Below are 16612 nucleotides of genomic sequence, written 5' to 3'. Positions count from 1 at the left end.
TTATCCATTATATTTCATGATTATCCTGGCACATCTGAGGTTAATAGGCAAGTTCTCCATTTTATTCAGTTATACTGGCACATTTAGGGTTTATATGCTAGTTATTCATTTTATTCAGTGGTTCTACTGGCATATCTAGGGTTAATATTGCTGTCATCCATTTTCTGTAGTAATTATAGTGGCACATCAGTGGTTAATATTTGTTACCCTAGTATTTATCTAGTGATTATACTGGTACGTTTGGGGTTCATTTATTAGTTTTCCATTCTCCGTAGTCATGAGACTGGCACATCTCGATTGTGTAAAATGGGTGAGGTATTTATATACGTGAATGGGCATGGTTACACGTTCATTCTCTTTCTATTTTTCAAATGTGGCGGTGGGTGTGTGTGATGCCACAGTCACTATTCACATACAAAAGCACTCTGACCACTGAAACATAAATGGCGCAATGAGTAGCCCTTCTCCCAAATAAAAGTGCAATAACCCTCCACATATATAGTGAATAAAGTAGCCCCAGTTGCAAAATATGAGGATATTAGAAGTTACCTTGGAGTTCCATGAACTGTATAAAAACACTCGGCCTTGGCCTTGTGTTTTTATATGGTCATGAAACTCCTCGGTAACTTATAATATGCTTATTATTTACAAGAGGGGGTACTTTATTCACTATATAATTCACAAAAGCCATGAATATCTCGTAAATTATATCCTTATAAACAACGAGTTCTGATGTAATTTCTGTCACATGACTCACTGAAACTTGTGTATTATAATAAATAAAGTACCCCCAGTTGCAAAATATGAGGATATTAGAAGTTACCTCCGAGTTCCATGACCTGTATAAAGACACTCGGCCTTGGGCCTCGTGTTTTTATATGGTCATGAAACTCCTCGGTAACTTATAATATGCCTATAATTTACAAGAGGGGGTACTTGGTTTCCCCCTAAACAGCAGAGTGACAGACAAGGCTTCCGCTTGCTCTAATTCCAGTCACAGTTTGCGGCCGTCCCTCAGTGGGATTTCCTGTGTCAGGCCTCGTCTTCTGGCTCTGTCACTTCCTGTTTCAGGCCGGCCGGTCTCAGCTGCGCCTTCACTCGGTTTAGGCCTCTAGGGTCCCGATGGATTTTACCTAGCTTTGCCTATTGTGGTGCGTCTTCCTCTTCCGTTCTACACGCACTTACTTATACAAGTGCAGCGATGGCCTCAGCCACTACTTGCCCCGCTCTCTGCTGCTGCCGCCGCCCTCTGCGCACTCGGCCTGTCACGGGCAGTCCTGTTGCCCCTGTCCCCCCAGACCCCGCGTCGGCCTCCAGTTTTCAGCTTTACCGCTTACACCACTTCCATCTGGGCCTGGAGCTGCGACCGGAGACCCGGGAGTTGGCCGGTTGTTTAGTGTTGGAACTCAGCTGCCTCCTGCCAGGAGGACCGGCTCTTGTCCTGGACACACACCCAGCAACCAGGGTCAGTTCCGTAAGGTGCCGAAGAACAGGGGGAGGAGAGGGAGAGAGCAGCGAGTGCGCCTATCATCAGGCCTCCTACACCAGCTCACTGAGCAAGGACTGTGCCCATTATAACGAGTGCTCCTGGTCTCTGGAAGAAACTGCTGATCTTCCTTCTGAAGACTGTCTGGCACTTCCTACGTCACCCTGTAGCCCCCAGACATCTGAAGGTTTGTGGTATGTGACTCCCGAGTCTCCCTTGCCAAATCTGCCTCCTTCAAGGGTCTCTCCTGTGGTAACCCCGGAACCCCTCGACCTGTCTGTCTCACAGCCACTTGCACCTAGTTCTCTCATGGACTCGTCTAATGACAAGGCCTCGCCATCTTTAAATGGCCACTGTCCTCCATCAAATGCTTCCAGGCTTGGGTGCCTAAATCCCCAGCCCTCCTTATATGGCTGTCCTCTGCCTGCTGATTTTCCATTCCATTCCTCATGTTGTTCTTTATCCCCAGACTCCATTGTTTCCTTTATGCCCGAGGGCAACGGTGTTACACCTGCCACCAACCCAAACTTGCCCTCTGTGGACCTGCTGCCCAATACTCTCAGTGCCCCGTGTGTTCTTTATAGTGCCAATAACTCCGTGCCCCCTTATTCTACGTGTTGCTTCCCATTGGACTTCAGGGTTGAAGAGTTCACAGACTATGGTTCTGCACTTAACATCTCTGTGCCCGAAAACCTACGAACCAATGAAACGTTCCAGGTTATTGTTCACTATGTCACTGGCGAAGGTCCTGCGGTGAGTCTTGTACACTTTCTATTTCATGTAAAAGACTATATGATTCCTGACCTGCAATATGGATTTAATGTAACTAAATATACACAGGGCAGCGTATGTTCATTTGGGGATCCTTGGGAGTGTGTAAGTCACAAGGAGACTCATTTTTCCAAAGACCAGTTTCTTCTCTCTGTGGTTAGACAAATGTATTTTCCCTTGGTTCACACTCTGGTGTTTTCTGCTGTTTAATTATGTGCAGCTGAATACAAGAAGTTTGCACAATATAATAGGCAGTACAGCACTGTGAAAGCTTTCACATTTTTCGCACAGTTATTTAAATGTATATCTATTTAATTGCCTGCTGAGCATATCAAAATACATATTGTGTATGTTGTGTATTTTCATCCATTTCTCTTATTTTATTGTATTTGTAATGCAGTAAACACTGCAGTGCATGGAGGAAACTCCATATATTGGTGCAAGAGTGACAAGGAATATAACATTTCACACAAATGTATAATAATTTGCACTCTAAATGGAAAGCAGTTCTTGGTAAAACTGGACAGGCGCCCTAGTCAACCCAGCCAAGCACCTGACCCCCCCGATGAGTGGGGAGACCTGGACTAGGGGTAGTCAGAAAGAAGTGAAATGTTCTTAGTGCCCCCCGCCATCACTGTTTGGCCTAAGCTATGTCTCTCTTGCTGGGCTGTGGAGTCAGTGCATAAATCCCTCAACTCCGACTTTTCATTTTATGGTACATACGATTCCTCTGTTTGTAAAGGAACAGTCACACCAAAAACTGAAAATGTATCAAAGTAAACATTAAAATATAATGTACTGGTAGAACTAGCGTGTTTGCTTCAGAAGACTACTATATTTTCTATTAACAAGCAGCTTTTCTATCTGAAAAAAAGGAGAAAAGGCACAGGTTACATAGCACATAACAGATAAGTCCTGTCCAATTCAATGGTGTTTTATCTGTTATTTGTTATGGAACCTGTGCAAACACACAACTTTTACTAGTGTATGCTAATTACTTTAAAATGCTTTAATTTTTTGGTGTTACTGTGCCTTTAATATACTAATGTATTCTCCATGTACACGAGAGAAGGAAGATGAGGCAGAGCACACTCCTAAAGCTTACAAAACGAGAACACCTGGTGCACAGTGTTAGGAGTACGGCATCCTCCAATAAATCCTCAAGTAGTGAAACACTGGCACACAAGGAACTTCATGCAAGGTTACCCCTTGCTAATTTATTAGGTGCGGACGTGCAACGTTGATAAAGGGGTTCGCCCCGAAACGTTGCACGTCCGCACCTAATAAATTAGCAAGGAGTAACCCTGCATGAAGTTCCTTGTGTGCCAGTGTTTCACTACTTCTCCATGTACACAACATACAAGCATTTTATCACTGCCAAAGCTCAAAAATATAAACCATATCCTTTGGTAATTCTAAACCAAAATCAAAGTTAAAGGTGTGGTTCATTTTAGTATGTTATAGAATGGCCATTTCTAAGCAACTTTTCAAATTGTTTTTATTTTTCATAGTTTGCCTTCTTCTGACTCTTTTCAGATTTCAAATGGGGGTCACTGACCCTGTCTTAAAAACAAATGGTCTGTAAGGCTACAAATTTATTGTTATTGCTACTTTGTAGGACTTCTCTTTCTATTCAGACCCTCTCCTAATCATATTCCAGTCTCTTATAACTGCAAATTGGAGAGATGCTAAATAACTCAAAAAAACGCATATAATAAAAATTGAAAACCAATTTCAAAGTGTCTCAGAATATCACTCTCTACATCATAATAAAAGTTAATTTAAAGATGAACAACCCCTTTAAACTACATAAACCAACATCAATTGGAAAACCTAAAACAATACCTGGCATGCAGCTGTAGAATAGCTGTTCAATACAATCCAAAAAATTGCTTCTGCCATATCCTCCTTCATAGAAGCTCTTAAATCTGATTTGATTATTTTCAGTGCTTGTATTTAAAGTTATTAGGAGTCGGAGGCGGTACATTTTTAGCTACTCCGACTCCAGATACCCAAAATTAGTTAGTGACTGTGACGTTATTTTGAAAAGAGACATAGAAATGAAAGGCAAATAATTAAAACAAAATCTATTTAATTGATACATATTTAACACTTGTGCTATGTGACATTATTGAAATCAAGGTTCATAGCTTTGGAACAGTGAGAATAAGTGTAAAGATGGCCTTTCGCTTTGATAGGAGTGGGAAAGCAACTGTGTCACTATAGTTCACACCTATTTTCAGGTATGGTGGTTGGATCCCGATCTTTCCTATGGAGGCTCCCAGCTGTTTGTCTTCACTCAGGGACACTCTGTCTGCAACCGCTCCTTCTTCCCCTGCTTTGATACTCCAGCTGTCAAGTGTACTTACTCTGCCTCCGTCAAGGTAAATGTTTCAGCAGTCCTGTTTTCTAAAATGCTTAACAGAAAATATAGACTAAAGGAGACGGAAAGTCTAAATCACTGGGAGGATGTAGCGTTCATCTCAGTGAGCACCATGGAACGATCCTCAATAGAGTGTAAAAGTCTGCTTTTTGTTGTTAAAGTTCATCTTTTCACTCTGCTGTGCATGTATTCCCTGTGCAAAGAAGAAAGAAGCCGGAAGAGGATCGCTTGGAGTGTCTAACATTTGGCACCCCCTAGTAATTTATACTTTACTTTTTTTAAATGTATAAAGTTTTTAGGAGATGCAAATATACTTCAATAAATGTTATAATCAAGAAGATTAGCATTCTAGGGCAATTCACTGTAACTGAAGTAATTTGAACCCACAAAAAATGCAGGTACAGGTATGGGATCTGTTATCCAGAAACCTGTTATCCAGAATTCTCCGGATCACATCTTCTACATTTTAATCAAATGATTTCCCTTTTCTCTAATAATAAAGCATTACTTTGTAGTTGTTCCCAACTGAGATTTAATCAATCCTTATTGGAGGCAAACAATTTTATTGGATTTGATTATGGTTTAAAGGTTTATTAAGTAGACTGAAGTTATAGAGACCCAGATTACAGAAAGATCTGGAAATCCCCAGGACCCAAGCATTCTGGATAATAGCTCCCATACCTGTATAGGAAAAGGTTGGCAGATGAACCAACCTGGTTGCAAATTAGTCTTATCCATCTTACTATTTACCTTCCTCATCCACAGGTGAAGCTATTTCTAGATCTATGGTCACATCACTTCCACTTTATGATTCCACTTCACAGGTCCTTTTCATTAGAAATATTTGTCTATTTTTTTTACCCTAACTTAGTTTGTTTGTTTGTGGCAGGCTCCTGCTGGAATTCAAGTACTCATGAGTTGCACTCATAGTTATTTCATAGAGGAGATAGGTGTCTCTCACTTCTACATGGAGCATCCTGTTCCTGCATACTTGGTGGCACTAACAGCCGGTCACCTTCTACCTGCAGACATCGGTCCCAGGTGAGAGAAGTTGTTGGCGTGACAAAGTTCACAAATTTTGTCAGTGCACCACTTTTTTTTGTTAGTTCTATGGGCTAGACAAAGCTAAGCGACTTTCCCTTGTATATTAATTATGTTTGTATGGTTTTTAATTTTATTATATGATGAATTATATAAATATCATTGTAATTAAAAGCAGTATGTGTTAACGTTTTCTATTCTCTGGTGTGCTCTAGAGAAGTCCATTCTCCTTCAGGTGTATAAATAGCTGCATTCTGCTACATTTTTTCAATAGTTAGAACCAGAAGTACAGAAAAACAGGAATTTATTGCTTATCAATATTATAGATCATCCAGACCAACAGTGCAAGGAAATATAGTAAGAATATTTGTTGGAGTATATATTTATTATGATAGGACCACAGTACTTTGGGATTCATACAGCATCTATATTTCACAGGCAACAGCTCTACATACATTTTCGTTCTGATATTCATGCTTTTTGAATGCTTATAGCATTTTCTTCCATGTGTAGGAGTCGCGTATGGGCTGAACCCGGTGTACTACAGTTAGCAGTGGGGAAGCTGGCTGGCCGAGTAGAACAATGGCTGCAAGCAGCAGAGAATCTTTATGGTCCGTATATTTGGGGAAGGTAAGAGAAGAGACATATTCATATAAGCGTGTTATCATCTAGAATAGATTCTCTTTTTTTCACATGTGCATTTGTTCATATCTCTCAGATACAAAGACATATCCATAGAGCCTAAACTACTACCCAGGACTTGCTGAAACAAAATATTATTAAAGATTCTAAAAAAAAAAGTGTTGCCAAGCGTTACATTGAGAGAAAGATTTGGGTCATCATAGAGTGGAAGCCCTAATCTACCATCCAACCCTTTGCCCTGCTGCTTAATATCACTGTGCTTTAAAGGACAAGGAAAGGCTGTATCACTGGGAGTCACAAAATATAATGCCCCCCCAACTAAAATAAAGGTTATTTTTCCCATGGACTGGTGCTCCATTTAAAAAAAAAAAACTGCAATTGCCTGGCAAAATAACTAGCAGCATGCTGCCATTTTAATTACCTCCCAGGCAACCACTGTATTGGCCGTGCACATGTACCTGCTAGGTAATAGGGCATCTATAGATGCTGGGGAAAAGGTAAAGGAAAATAGGGCACCAGCCTTGGGAAAATAACATTTTGGCATCCCCCAACCCTCTGTGAAATAGCCTTTCCTTGTCCTTTATCCTCTGGCATACCTCAAAACTGTCCCGTTTTGAGTGGGGCAGTCCCGATTTTGCCAGCTCAACCCACAGTTCTGGCTTGTTACTGAAATGTCTTGATTTTCTCTTTGATCTCCTGCACTGAACAACAGAAAAATATACAATGTTTCTGACTTAATTGGCTTTTGGCAGAGAGCCCAGAACAGCCACCACGTGTACCAATTTAAGATAAGCAAATAAGTGATTGTCACAATTTAAGATAAGCAAGTCCCTTGGGAAAATTCACCTTCATTAGCAAAACTATAATAACACATAAAAACCACAGAAATGTGTGCAGACTTTCACTTTTCAAATTTAGTAAAATGGACATGATAAATAGGGGCCACAAAAATAGTTGTGGTCAAAAAATGAATGATATATTTGTCCCTCTTTCTATTTCCAGTTTGGATAATTCCCTAGTGGAATTTGAATTTTCAGTTCGACCCTTAATAAATCTGCCCATTAATGTGGTGAGTGTGTGTCCTCAGAAACAAAGTCCATCGAGATCTGATCTTGTGTAAAGGAAACATATAGGTACCAGCATATCAGGGCCCATTTCTGCACTACTTGTTTGTACCTGTTAACAGAGATTTTAAAACCTCAAATGCCAGGAGTATGTTTGAGATCATTTTCAGGCGGTCATGAGTTAACTATGACCTTAAACCTCTTTTAGGTATGATATAGTCTTCCTGCCCCCTTCCTTCCCAATTGTTGCTATGGAAAATCCATGCCTGACCTTCGTTATCTGCTCCATTCTGGATAGCGAGGACTTCCTGCTTATAGATGTCATTCATGAAATTGCACATGGCTGGTTTGGAAATGCAGTGACAAATGCAAGTTGGGAGGAAATGTGGTTGAGCGAGGGCCTAGCAACCTATGCCCAGCGTCGCATCACTACTCGAGTATATGGTGAGGAGACAAATGACTGCTTTACATCTCCATAGCCTATAATTTACTTTTAACTGTCTGTATTTCTCTGTATCTTTCTGTATATTTATCCAGGTCTCTCTAAAACAGCTCATATGTAAAACACTTTTGTATAAATATGTACTCATGAATACTGGAAATGTGCATCAGAATGCGAGCAGAGAAATAAAAAAAAATGTTTTAACTGTACCACTTAAATTAAACATTATGTCCCATAGAGATTAATAGCCCTGGCCATTAGTTCATCAACTGTCCTCTTTTTATCTGTTACATAGGTGCTGCTTTTACTTGCTTAGAATCCAACTTCCGCCTGGAAGCTCTACATAGACAGATCCGAATCCTTGGCCATGATACTCCATTGAGCAGATTACAGGCCAAACTGGATCCAGGTAAAACTGTTTAATTAGAAAGTAATTTTAAAGAATGTGAGTACTGAGTGTGTCAAATGAATGCTGAATGTATAGGTTGTTAGATTCTCCCTCTTGATAAAGACTACATAATAGCGATCCACCGAATCCACTATTTTGGATTTGGCCCTTCGCAAAAGATTCGGACGAAAACCGAACTGAATCCAAAAATCCTAATTTGCATATGCAAATTAGAGGTGGGAAGGGGAAAACATTTTTTACTTCCTTGTTCTGTGACAAAAAGTCACGCAATTTCCCTCCCCGCTCCTAATTTGTATATGTAAATTAGGATTCGAATTTGATTCGGCCGAATCCTGGATTTGATGCATCCCTACTACATAAGAGATGAGAGATATTTTGTAAGCAATGGAAAGTTGAGACATTTGCTGAAAAGCTGTTGGTTAAATCAACATTGCTTGAATACAGGCTGGCAAAGCATTCAAGCAATTGGCTAGTGTACAAGCGCTTAGATTCCATTAATGTAACTGGTATGTCGGCAACAATGTCCTAGCTTCTTGGCTGCCTGCTAAACTACAGTCTTAACTATACTCAGCTGAACGAAAAGATATATCTTGTTCATGAATTTTTAGTCTGTGACCCATAAATGTGGCTGAATTTGCATCATATTTAAATACTTACTTTGAAATATAATACAGTAATTTTATATTTTTTTCCCTTATGGTCCCCAGGTGTGAACCCAAGTAACCTTATGAACTTATTCACTTATGAGAAGGGCTTCTGCTTTGTGCACTATCTGTCGCAGTTATGCGGAGATCCAGACAACTTTGATTCCTTTCTCAGGGTAATTTAATAGATCATTTCTATAAGGGTACACCCACCCCCACCAAAAGAAAATCAAAAACAGATACTAACTTTTTAGGCCTATTGAGCATCTAAGTTCTGTTTTTCTTCTTATAAAGTTTGATCAAACTTTATAATCTGTATTTTCGCTATGAGCTTCTGTTTACAAAGCAGAAAACCAGACTGACAATTGACCACCTGATTGGGTGTATCTGTCATGCCTTTGGGCAGTTTAGAACTGCATGGATCACACAACTCTAGTCAAATGATCCATCCAGTAGGCTCCGGAGTTACATCATCAGAAGAAGTTTTCAATCTGTTAGTAGGCAAATTCTTATATATCTAGGCAACTATCCCAAAGGAAGATGGTTCTGACAATACAGACCATATAACCATGTCACCATGGCCAGTTTGTTCCATTTCTTTATACTAATTCAGGATGTTCTTATAAATTCATTTGCATGATTCTTACTCTTCCAGCAACAAGGTATCTTATATTTGTTTTTCAGGATTACATTGAGAAATTCAAGTTCCGCAGTGTTGTGGCACATGAACTTCTAGAGTCTTACCTTCACTTTTTTCCCCATTTGAGAGATGAAACCACAGGAAGAAGTGAAGGTTAAAATGGGTTGGATATGGAAAACAATATGTCATTTAATATGCCATCCTTTTATGATACTTTTCCCATTCTCAGGTCTGGAGTTTGATCGTTGGTTAAATGCCCCAGGACCTCCCCTTTCCCAGCCAGATTTGTCTCAGGGATCAGTATTCACAGCACCTGTGGAGACCCTCACTCAGCTTTGGATGTCTGAACCTCTGGATGTTGAAGCTGCTTCTTCATTTGCCAATATCTCAGACTGGCAAACCTTTCAAACCGTGCTTTTTTTAGACAAGCTACTTGATAAATCTCCGCTACGACCAGGTGACTGTGGATGCATATACAGTACTCTATGTAAACACATGTTGAAAAATAATAGCATTTTTTACTTGGTTTCCTGGATTATTCTTTTTACTGAAAGTGAAACCTTGTGATATATAGTCAAACTCTGTACAAGAAAAGCTGTAAATATGTCTTTGTATCTGTATAACGAAAGTACAGTAAAGAGAGTCATAGGTGGGGGATTAATTTTTGACTCAGCCATCTCTATTGACATTAAAGAATTGTACCATACACCTAAAATATTAAGCCCTTCGTTTATAACAGGCAAAATAAGTTCTGAATTAAACCAATGTTTTTTCCAGAACTATTATACAGTAATGGTGCTGAGAATGAAGCGGACTCCTAGTCTCAGGAAAAGATAATGGCTCCCTGTCAATTAGGATAAACAAAAGTTTAGCCACTAAAATTCCCACAAACCATTGATTTCCCTGAAAAGGGTAGGTCTGTGTTTGCAGATTTGCCTGATGCATATTATACAAAGACATCAATAATGACGGGGCAGCTGAGTTTCTCCCCTAGAATCATAATCTATTTTACTTTTGCTAGTAAGGGCTAATTGCAGGAAGTTTATTCATTTTTTTGGATCATTTGTTTTCAGATAGAACACCACAAATACCTTTTTATCAATTTAAAAATAAAAAAATGAAAGTTTTTCTTATAGAATAGTTTAAACCTTAATGTTCATGTTCTGGTGTTTCAGTCTAGCAGATCAGTAATCCGGGGGCATACTCTGAACTGTTTACTTGATACATTTCTCAGCAGCATCAGTGGAATATCAATAACTATTGTATCCGTTATAACTGATTGTATCAGTAGGGATTGTACTCAACAGGGCCAAAGATAAGAACTGTATCAACAGTTTACAGAATTGGTGTTGAGATTCTGTGACCTCCCTCTCAAAGCTTCTCTAAGGAAACCTAAGAAAAAAAATTAAACATTTTAAAAAGTTTATTTTGGTGTACTATCAGGAATAAACACCTGTAAGATTGTTTATTGTGTCCTTTTTTTTTCTTTTCTGCTTGTTTTTACAGTTTGCTGACTATAGAGGGTATATTGTGTCAACCTTTTTGGTATCTTTTTATGTCCTTTCCTGGAATTGTAAACTTGTTTCTTCTGTGGGCCTGTAATTGAAGGGTTAGATTATTTGCAAACCGATATGATTGGTCACAAAATATATGTGCACCTCTACATATAAATAAGTCATTGCATCCCGTTTGTTTCTTAACTCTCTACAGTCACCTTTCTTTCTTCTTCTCCATATACCTGAAGAGCAGGCCATGTATCTGGCAGCGTAGTTATTTGTGTTTCTGACTCAAATTTCAGAGGTAATGATGCAACTATCCCTGTGTTATTCTGCTGATTTGGCTACAATGAATACCGAAATTAGGATCCGATGGTTGCAGATTGTGGTGAGGAACAATTATCAACCAGATTTGCCCCAAGTACGTCACTTCCTGCTCTGCCAGGTTAGTATCAATTCACATGCTGTTTTTCCAATGAATCGTCATTGTGATGTTCGATACATATGAAAAATTAAGGCAGTTGCAGTTTTATAGCTTTGGTTTATTTTGAGTAGTTTCCTACTTCGTAGATGTTGAAGTGCCACCAATAATTTTTGATAATTTTGTTTAAAGGCACTAATTGTTTATTTGCAGTGTTTATGAAGCAGCTGTGTGTGTGTGTGTGTGTGTGGGGTATTTGTAGGAACAAAACTATCCAGATGCATATGTTTATCTGGCGTAGGAAGCAGATTGTAAAGCCTATAAATTAATATGAGCATCTTCGAAAAACCAGACTTCTGAAGACTTTGATAAGTAGAATATTGATTATTTCAGTCCGGTTCTAGGCTACCCTTTTCCTTAGCATCATAAGACATTCACAGAATGATCTAATAGCTTCTTGCATGAGCTGTAGACATCTACTCTGGTTAAAGGAAAAGTTCAGTATAAAAATAATAACTGGCTAAATAAATAGGCTGTGCAAAATAATAAATGGATTCTAATATAGTTAGCCAAAAACTGTCAAAATCTATAAAGTGAGCGGATGTGTAACATAACAACATTACTTACTGCTTTGCAGTTCTCTAACTTTGAGTTAGTCAGCGAGATTAAGGGGGGGGGGCACATGGGACATGACTGTTCAGTGAGTTTGTAATTGATCCTCAGCATCCAGCTCAGGTTCAGAATCAAACCGTTATGGCCCATGTGTTCCTCCCTCAAGTCACTGATTAGTTAATGCCTGTTAACCAATCAGTGGAAACCAAGAGAGCTGAAAAGCAGGAAGTAGTGTTCTGGCTGTTATGTTACACATCCAGTCACTCCAGCCTTTATACATTACATTTTTGCCTAACTAACTATATTAGAAACATTTTTTATTTTGCACAGCCTATCAATTTACCCAGTTTTTAATTTTATACTGAACAATTCCTTTAAGAATGACTGAGCAGCTGTCTCCAAGAGCTCATAGGACACCCTTGAAGGCTCAACAGTTCTGTAAAATTAGATTCCCTATACTTCTTAGTGCATTTCCATAATGAAATGCAGCTGTAGATTTTCTATTAGAATCCACCAATTTCTGGTTAAATTATTTGCTAGCTCCATAGTCTTGACAGTAGAAACTAACCCTGCTTTTGCAAAGTAAAGAAGCTCAAAACTTCTAGTATGAACCGGTTTGGAGTTTGAAGTATTGTCGGTTTTTTTCAGAACCTTTGGCTGGTGTAAGATTGAAAAAAAAAAAAAATTGGTAATTTTTTAATAGGTTTTTATTTTTACAAAAAACATAAACATGTTTGGTATGATTGCTGTACCCATCTGACTGGTACAGTTGTTTATATATAAACAGTGACACACACAAATTAGAGGAAGACATAATATCAGATTATGAGAGTTTATTCCAAATTCTGCATTGAGTTCAGTTGATTTTTGGCATCTTTTTTAGATTAGATTTGAGCAGTTCTGTATATACAAATCAATCTACCGTTTGCATGAGTTCATGTTTGCATCTTTATATTTACAGACGTCCAGGATGTACACAATCCCGCTGTACGAGGACCTAAGCTCTGGGCCTTTAAAATCGTGTGCTCTAGAAATCTTTTATCAGACTCATGGAAGGCTGCACCCAAACCTTCGCAAAACTATACAGCAAATCCTGGCTCAGGGTGGCTCAGCAGTGCAGCCGGAATCTGCTGTCCCTGTCCTGGCAACGGAGCTCTGTGCCCAAAATCCAACCTCTCTCAGGGACGTGAATGTTACAGCGTGACACAGCTGAGCCTGCTGGTTTGTACCAGTAACTGAATGCTAATTTAAGCAGACTGTGCCTTGTGCTGTCTTTGTCTGTCAACATTGGGGTTATGCCTAATGAACTTTGCACAGGAGGAGACAAGCCCTGTCTTTTGAAAACTCAGGAGGGGGAAGAATGAAACCCCCAAGTTTAGAGAACTTTCCATACTTAACCCTGAAGAAGGAAAAATGCCAACTGTATCTTACTGGGCTTGAAGAGTCTGCTATAGGTTAGCTGGATGCATTTCAGAATTTCTATGCACCATCCAAATTCTTTTAAAGTTTACACCTAAATGTGTTTAAAAACAAACTTCTTCAACTGTAATTTGTACATTTTAAAATACTTTTGCAATATTGTGTTTATATTGGCACTGCCTTATATTGCAAACCTTTACAAAATACATTGAGAAAATAATCGACTACCTTGTGCTATTTAGTCAGTGCGCTTAATCACTGATAAGGTGGTAAATGATTCAATCTGAACAAATCAGATGGTCTTAGCAGATTTAAATTTCATTTTTGTGGTGTAAAGTGACTTTTAAGCTTTTGTTTCAGTAAGATATTTTATACGTGCATACACCACCTGCTGCTGAGGATAGACCCTCTACTTTGTATTACCATTTTCTTTTACCTTTTTGATCCCTCTCTAATTTCTTTATATTTTTAATTAGCATTTTGTTTGCACTCATTCTTGGAGGGCCTGGATTGCTCTCCCATAGTATCCCTGTGCCCTCTTATTTGCAAACCGCAAGCAATAACACTGGAGTTTGGCTTCTTGAATTGTTTACCCCAATATTTTGTGTGGAAGCCCAGGCTGGATATAGCCACTTCAGCTATTTTTCCTGTGGTGGTTATCCCTGTGACTGCTGATTGCTTTGCCAGTATCTGTATTGATAGTGTTTGCTGAGGAAATTCTATCTTTTGCACCTCAGAGCTGATTTGCACAGGCTGATTTGAGCCATGAACCCATCAGAGTGACAGCTCTGCGTACATTTTGTATACTTTTTGAATATGATTATTTCCAATTCTATACCTAATACATTATGAAACCCCACCTACAATTTTTTTTTTAATTTTTTTTTTTTGCTGTGGCTTAGATGGGCTTTTTTTAAAGCTCACATTTTTTAGCTGGAGGTGAAATAACCTATTTTGTAAACCAGAATTACACTGACTGTTTCATTTTTAAAGTCATTTTAAACTGAAATTAATAAACAGTGCTGGACGTTACCTGATATTTTGCTGGCTGATCATTTAACAAGACATACCGTATTTTGTTTTGTAGCAATATAAAAGATATGCTTCTAGTTAAAGGGGTTGTTCACCTTTATAACAAATTGACAAATCTAACAGTTCACATGTATAGAACAAACTTTTCCATAGAAATAGTTAACAGAAAAAGTACAGTTCAAGAGATATTCACCTCAGAAGTGTCCCTGTACTAATCCTTCAGTTCCACACAGACCCTATGCTGGGAGGGGGTCACTGACCCCCAAAAACACTACAGTGTTCACTTCCTCTTCCTTATATGACATCACACATTGTACTGGCAGCTAACTTAACTCCTATTGGCTATGTCTGCTGTCAATCTGCCACTGCTTCCTGTGCTGGGGAATTTGAGCAGCATTCAGGTACTGAAGAGAAACAGTTACAAGTTTGTGAGAGGGAGGGGGGAGTGTGGGCTGTGTGCTGCAGAGACTTCAACTGTGCAGATGGGGGGGATCGAGGTGCTCGGGACCTGGAGTTTTACGTATAATGGATCTTTACATAATTTGGATCTTCATACCTTAAGTCTACTAGAAAATCATATAAACATTAAATAAACCCAATAGGCTGGTTTTGCCTCTAAAAAGGATTAATTATATCTTAGTTGGGATCAAGTAAAAGCTACTGTTTTATTATTATTACAGAATTATTGGATTATAATGGATACTATGGGAGATGACACTTGTACTTTCCAGAAATATATTATTTTGGGGGGGCCCATGTATTATTTTGTGTATTTACCTCATAAAAAATCATTATTCAGCAGCTGACGTGACTTCCGGGACTATTTGTATGAGCTTAGGTATCGTTTTCCTAAGTAAATTACCACCCGGGAGAGCGCACAAAATGTTCAAAAAACCTACCTGCCCTCAACACTGCTCTGCCTGTCACTTAGGGCTGCCACCTCACCCTTTTAAAACCAAACACATATGAAATCCAAAGCCTGCATGGCTAATTAGCAATTCATTTAGATGCATGATACATGGCTGCATAGAAATCAGTTCAGTCTGCAGCATCTAAATGAGTTGATAATTAGCCATGCAGGCTGTGTATTTCATATGTGTTTGGTTTTAAAAGGGTGAGGTGGCAACCCTACTGTCCCTGCTAGATGTGTAAGTTACATACGTTTCTAAGCAAGTCAGTGCTGGTTTTGTTGCAATTTTGTAAAAAACTGACATTATGCTTAATGCCAAAGGTATTAAAAGATAAAAAAAATATAGAAAAGTCAGTATTTATTCCCAGAAAAGGTTGCCCCCCTTTGGCACTCCATTCAGTTTTAGTCTAGGCAGAAGGAGTCTAGGCAGTATTTGGAGTCTAGGTAGTATTTGTCTGCATGGCTGGGTGATTGTTTGTTGCAAGGCAGGTTAGTTTATATGCTGCGTCTGTTAACCTCTGCCATTACAATTGAGTAATCAACCAATGACCATTCAAATTATGTGACTGGTTACAGTTCACAAGCACCCAATAAATTACTAGGAGGAGGGCAGTATCAACATCCAATAGGAAACAAATAAGGGCAAAGCCTGGGCATGATGATGTCATCATATAGGAAGTTCTTGGTGTGTCAGGTTCAAAATAGGCCACTCCCATCACTTCAGAAAACGTCAGAGAGACAGGAGAAGGACTGAGTTAATAGGTATAAAAATTAGCTTTTACAATGGCATTTTTACTTTTTGTTATGGAAAATGGTTTTTCTAACACATTGAGAGCATTGTTACTGGTTTCATAAGATTTGTACATTGAAGGTGAACAACCCCTTTAAGAATTAGTGTTGTAGAAAGTCAGCAGTTTGGAAAGGAAAACATAACTTAAGGAGATATAAACCTTATCTCCAACTCTATAATTTCCACCCCAAGCCATTGGGCTTTTCAGACTTTATTAGAGGCAAAAGGATTCTCTAGTGACAATCCTTCCTACCAGAGATATGTCCGTTTTCTTGTTCTTATCAAGCACAGTTAGATTCCAATACAAATTTTGCTATCTTATATTACTGTGGAATCCCATATCGTGCTGCTTAGGTGCAAGAGGAAACTAAATGGCTACAGCCACCACTGCATGAACCAGAAACAGGTGA

The 16612-nt window shown here is 38.9% G+C and overlaps 1 protein-coding gene across 1 annotated transcript; it reads left to right on the top strand.

Annotated features, from left to right (window-relative positions):
• The first annotated feature begins 905 nt into the window (after window positions 1-905).
• rnpepl1.L (arginyl aminopeptidase (aminopeptidase B)-like 1 L homeolog) lies at window positions 906-14502 on the top strand. Its single transcript, XM_041563211.1, has 11 exons — window positions 906-2239; window positions 4501-4641; window positions 5530-5681; window positions 6195-6311; window positions 7596-7831; window positions 8125-8238; window positions 8946-9058; window positions 9567-9675; window positions 9752-9979; window positions 11321-11463; window positions 13013-14502. The coding sequence occupies exons 1-11, from the start codon at window positions 1202-1204 to the stop codon at window positions 13253-13255; spliced, it is 2634 nt and encodes an 877-aa protein (XP_041419145.1). The 5' UTR covers window positions 906-1201; the 3' UTR covers window positions 13256-14502.
• Window positions 14503-16612: the final 2110 nt, after the last annotated feature.

The sequence above is a fragment of the Xenopus laevis genome, chromosome 5L (assembly GCF_017654675.1).
Source record: "Xenopus laevis strain J_2021 chromosome 5L, Xenopus_laevis_v10.1, whole genome shotgun sequence".
NCBI classification, from domain to species: Eukaryota; Metazoa; Chordata; class Amphibia; order Anura; family Pipidae; genus Xenopus; species Xenopus laevis.
This window is presented reverse-complemented; position numbering and strand designations above follow the sequence as displayed.